General features: G+C 36.2%; 1 protein-coding gene across 1 annotated transcript; it reads left to right on the top strand.

Annotated features, from left to right (window-relative positions):
* The first annotated feature begins 2175 nt into the window (after positions 1 to 2175).
* On the top strand, positions 2176 to 4565 carry LOC137872715 (CD59 glycoprotein-like). Its single transcript, XM_068711097.1, has 4 exons — positions 2176 to 2240; positions 2518 to 2603; positions 3370 to 3477; positions 4144 to 4565. Exons 2-4 carry the CDS (start codon positions 2546 to 2548, stop codon positions 4302 to 4304), a joined length of 327 nt encoding a protein of 108 aa, XP_068567198.1. The 5' UTR covers positions 2176 to 2240; positions 2518 to 2545; the 3' UTR covers positions 4305 to 4565.
* Positions 4566 to 4869: the final 304 nt, after the last annotated feature.

Raw genomic sequence — 4869 nt, 5'->3', positions numbered from 1 at the left:
TCTTGACAAACTTTACATCATGCTGTTCAAGAAATTCTGACCTTTTGATAAAAGGACTGATTGCTTCAAGTTTTACTTTACAAGCTGCCTCCTCTGGAGAAAAACACAGTTGCAATCACATTATGCCACAGAGAGAAAAGGGTGTCAACAGTTTTCTTAACGTCTAAATGAATAATATAGAGTCCTATCTTGCTTGTAGTAAAGATCTATCTATCTGTCGGTTGAGGTGTGAGCACCGCAGAGGCACAAAAAAAAACTCCACTAAAAGTTGAGTCCACACCAGAAAGAAATGAAAGCTCTGGCTTGCCTCATTACACCAGCCTTTAGCCCCGGCCTCGGACAAGAAGTAATGAGCAGCAGGACAGCCAGTCATTAGCCTAAATAGCTGCAATGGCAAAGCAAAGTCATGTCGCTTTCAGATGTCGACATTTAACACTCTGTGAGAAAATGTTAAGCTTCCCCTTGGGAAAAATGATTCACGATTATACTTCAAACTTCTGTGAATTAAACATGACACTGGCCACATTCCCTAATAAAATGATTCTCTTTAATTGATTGTTATTACTCCTAGGTCGGCAAAGACACAACTTTTAAGGTTTTATTGCAATAAACTTTGTTGCAGGTTATATTGTGATCTTATCTATTATTCACAATGAAATTATCTCTCTTCCTCTATAGGCACTGAGGCTTATACTGATTCAAAAAGCTGCAGGTTCATAAAGAAAACACTTAGAGTGGAAAAACTGTAACATAAACTTTGATTTCATGCTTCTGGTGCATGTGTATGAGTGTGTGTGTCTCTGAACTCTGATTTCACGCCTCCAGGAGGCTCTGAAGCATATGATGATCTGCAGAGAAATAGGGAGGAAGAAAGAAGACTTCATACAAATTAGGATTATAAAGCCCTTAATACCCGGAGGAGGGTTTCGGTCCTGATTGAATGTTTATTGACATAAAATCTGTGTCGCTGCTGACAGCGGTGGGAGGTTGAGTCTTTTTGCAGAGGGAAAATTTCATAATAAAAAACAGCTCACCTGGCAGTTTTCATGTTAAAAGAAAGACACAGCAATGATATTTCTTCCTCTAAATTTGATGGTACTGGCTTCTATGAATACGTACATTTGGTAAAATCAAATCCTTTGTATGTTCAGGCTTAGATGCTGTTTCTCACAGGTCTGCACTGATTTGAGTTTCAGTTGTTTTAAAGGATACATTTTGCATTATTCTACACTTTTCTCATTACCAACAAAGACTAAAAGACAACAATGATTTAGTCGCTCAGCTCCAGCTGGGTACTGAAGTTTTTAGCAAACATTAGTCAAAAAATAGTAAATAGTGCATTTTTTTGGGACTGCTTTCAGATGTGGATTAATACACATTTGGTGCTCTACTACAGCAGCAGGATGGTGTTTGTGGGGTTACCAAATAAACAGATACACGTGATGCACTCCAGTTTGTTGGATCACAGTGCATTATTTTTGTAATTCTATGCAGTTTCTAGACTCTTTACCACGTCATATGCTGCCTGTTACCTCTGTTTTCTTCCTCCTGAAGCAGTCTGTTCTACATTCAGTAACACAGATTCATTTCAGCCTCTCCCTCAGCAGAAATGTGCTGACTCCCCTCCTTTTTTAATGGACAAAGATAATACACAATCTAACTTTCAAGGCCAGTCCTTAAGCAATAATAGTTTGTCCTCTGGCACCATATGACTCCAGACTTCAGGCAGAGTGAATGTGTTGTGAAATGCACCAACATGTTGCTATCATCCCATTAAACATGAATTTACAACTTATTAAAAAAATCACACTAGTAAACACTTTATGTTGCACCCTGTAAACATGCGTCCTCTTTGCTTCACTAACCTCTGACCGGTCATTACACCTCCTGTACTTTCCCGTCTCCCTCCCTCTTTCTCTCTTTCTACTTACATCTCTCCCTTCCTAGTTTCTCCCTTGTCATTACCAAATCTTGGGTTAACTATGTTAACGATTGAATCCCCTTACTATGTACATTTATTATTCTGAAAAAGACATGAAAACAATGTATTACAACTATCTGTTCATTATTTATCCATATTACGTAATTAGTGCACTGTATTGACCAACATTGTAGATGTCTAAATCAAATCCACACATAGACTCTGAACCCAAACAAATGGTCTGTTTACTTTCCCTGTTGGTGCTGTTACAAAAAGCCTCTTCTTCATGAGCTCAAAGTTGTTTTCTTCACATTCACAGGTGAGTGTGATTATGACTGCAGCACTAACAAGTTGTGGTGAACATGTTTATTTCATTGCTAACTTCAATAATCAAATACATTAATCCGTACTTCCAAATGAATGTTTTTATATAAATTATGTCATAATTTGCGTCGTATACTATTAAGGTATGTAAAGTGATAATTTATTAGTTATTGACTCCCTGCACATGTTTTTCCTTTTCTATTTTTACAAAGTTAATTTCCTGCCTTTAATCCAGTTTTGACACTATTGTGAAATTTCCTTTTTTTATTTAGATTTTCAGACGCGACAGTGCTTTCAGTCATGATGAGGAGCTCTGTGTTGTTTTGCCTGGCTGTCAGCTTTGCCATGTTTGGATTTGGTAAGAAAAAAATGGGTTGAAAAAAGAATCAGAATTGCTTTTGCTCGCTCTTTTTTTTCTGCTCCTGAAAAGCGCAGCCAAGTGGGGCTAAGTCAGAGAGATTATATGTTTCGCAAAGAGAAAACATATCAGCCTGAGGGAACGTTTTGGCACATCAGTGTGCAGCTTGCTTGTTCGGCCTCCAGTTCACACTATACAGAGTCAGTGATAACTATTCATTCATAATATTTTCTATGATGTTTCAGGACATGTAGTTTGCTTTGTGCACAGTTGTGTCGCAGCTTTTTTTCATAGCTGGTTTATTGACAAGATTGTAATGTAGAATATTTATGAAATACAACATATCAGGGGTATGTTTTGTCAAGGATAAAACAATAAAGTCCTGGATCATTTTTGTTAAGATTTTCACAGACCACCATTCTTTAACTTTAATATAGTTTCCACAAAGGGAAGTAAAATGTTCAGCCATTTTGGCTGTGTCTTCTTCTGTGTGCAATAGTTATTCAGCTTCAGGGTGGAATTTATTTAACTTTTCACTTTTTACAACATAAAATCCCACAATTCTATTAAACAAAACAAAAATATATCACAAAACTGTATACAGATCATACAAACAAACACCTCCGATATCTGACATAAATAAATACCTTATATTCGCTGTCTTTGAAAGAGTGGTATCAATCTTCTCATCTCATGAACATGCCTTTGCATGGGGGAGCACTGACTGTACTACTTGAGACTGAAGAGCTCTGTCTGGTTTCTCCAGGCCTCTCCCTGCAGTGCTACTCCTGCCCTGATGGCCTCTCCAACAACTGTGAAGTCAAACAGAAGTGTAACCAAGATGAAGACAGCTGCATCAAACTCACCAGTGGTGGTAAGCATTGTTCAGGAATTAAACACTGCAATATCCAACAATTGTTGAAGTCATCATAAAATGCCATTTTGAGAACATATAATGTCTGTCTGATGCCAATGTTGATTAAATGTTTATTATGAATCAATTCTGCAAAGCGATTTGCCTGATCCGACAACAACTGATGATTTAACACACAACACATTTTGATTATCATATTGCACATTGATCTGTTGGGTTTCAAGCACTTTTGACAAACAGTGATAACTTAATAAGACAAAAAAACATTCTTAGCACAAGGTCCATTCTCTGGAGCTTTCCACCACATCTCATGGGCTTCATCAGTGGACAGAGTTTGCTCTGTTGTAATGGAAGTCTTAATAATAATAAAGCCAGTATGTTTGCAGGAAATAAATACACTGGACCTCATTGAGTGTTCTCCCATGATTTAAAACTTTTTTGATTTATTTTATTTATTCAGTGGTATCCTCTAGACAAATTATATTTTTTTATAATAATAATTATAATTATAGAAGAAAATGCTTTTGAATATTTGTTTTATTTGGTCTTTCTTTAAACTGGCCTTGGCTGCTATTGTCCTTGAAATGCGAAGTGTTGGTATAGGTATCTGTTATAATGATTGTAATGCTCACAAAACTAATGCTGTGTCTCTCACACTCCCCTCAGAAAACACCTACACTCAATGTATAAGGTACGAAGACTGTGACTTCATGACTCTGGCCGTCAGGTATTCCCTTGCTGACTTTGAATTCAGCTGCTGTGGGTCAGAACTCTGCAATGGTCAAGAAAAAAGTGCGTTTCAGAAATTTAAGGATTTTTTTGGTTAAGAAATAAAAAAAGAAGAAAATAAATACGAAGAAATGTAGATTCTTCCATGTAGCGTGTAATTGTGGTACCACTGATGAACATTGTTCGCTAAACAATAAAGTCTTGATTAAATATATATCCATGAAAAAAAAGATCAACTGTCTTTCTAGAGGAAGTGTACCTTTAAGTTCTGATGCTGAGGTCAGCAAAGCATCAATTAAACATGTTTGACTGATCTTATGCCAGAGACACATAAATAAACTGAAGGGTCTACTGGTCCAGACATGTCTTTCTACATTTATCCACGCTGCAAACCAATTCTTGTCTATGTTGCATTATAAACGTAATATTTACTTAAAACATTACAATATAAATCATATATTTTACAAATAGTGTCATTTATCTTGATTTAAGAGCTGCACTTGATGATATTCACTATTTCTTTGTGTTACGGAACAAACTTGATTTATATGTGAGAAGAGGTTGAAGTAATGCTACCACTTTTATATCAAGGCACAATTTATAAAGAGTTTATAAGTTGTTAATATTTAGATTCAGATTTATTGACTCAAGAATATGATTGCA

The sequence above is a fragment of the Cebidichthys violaceus genome, unplaced genomic scaffold, assembly GCF_023349555.1.
Source record: "Cebidichthys violaceus isolate CVI_PGR_0920_01 unplaced genomic scaffold, fCebVio1.0.p SCAF_16, whole genome shotgun sequence".
Classification (NCBI taxonomy): Eukaryota; Metazoa; Chordata; class Actinopteri; order Perciformes; family Stichaeidae; genus Cebidichthys; species Cebidichthys violaceus.
Note: the sequence above shows the minus strand (reverse complement) of the source record. Positions and strands in the feature narration are given on the sequence as shown.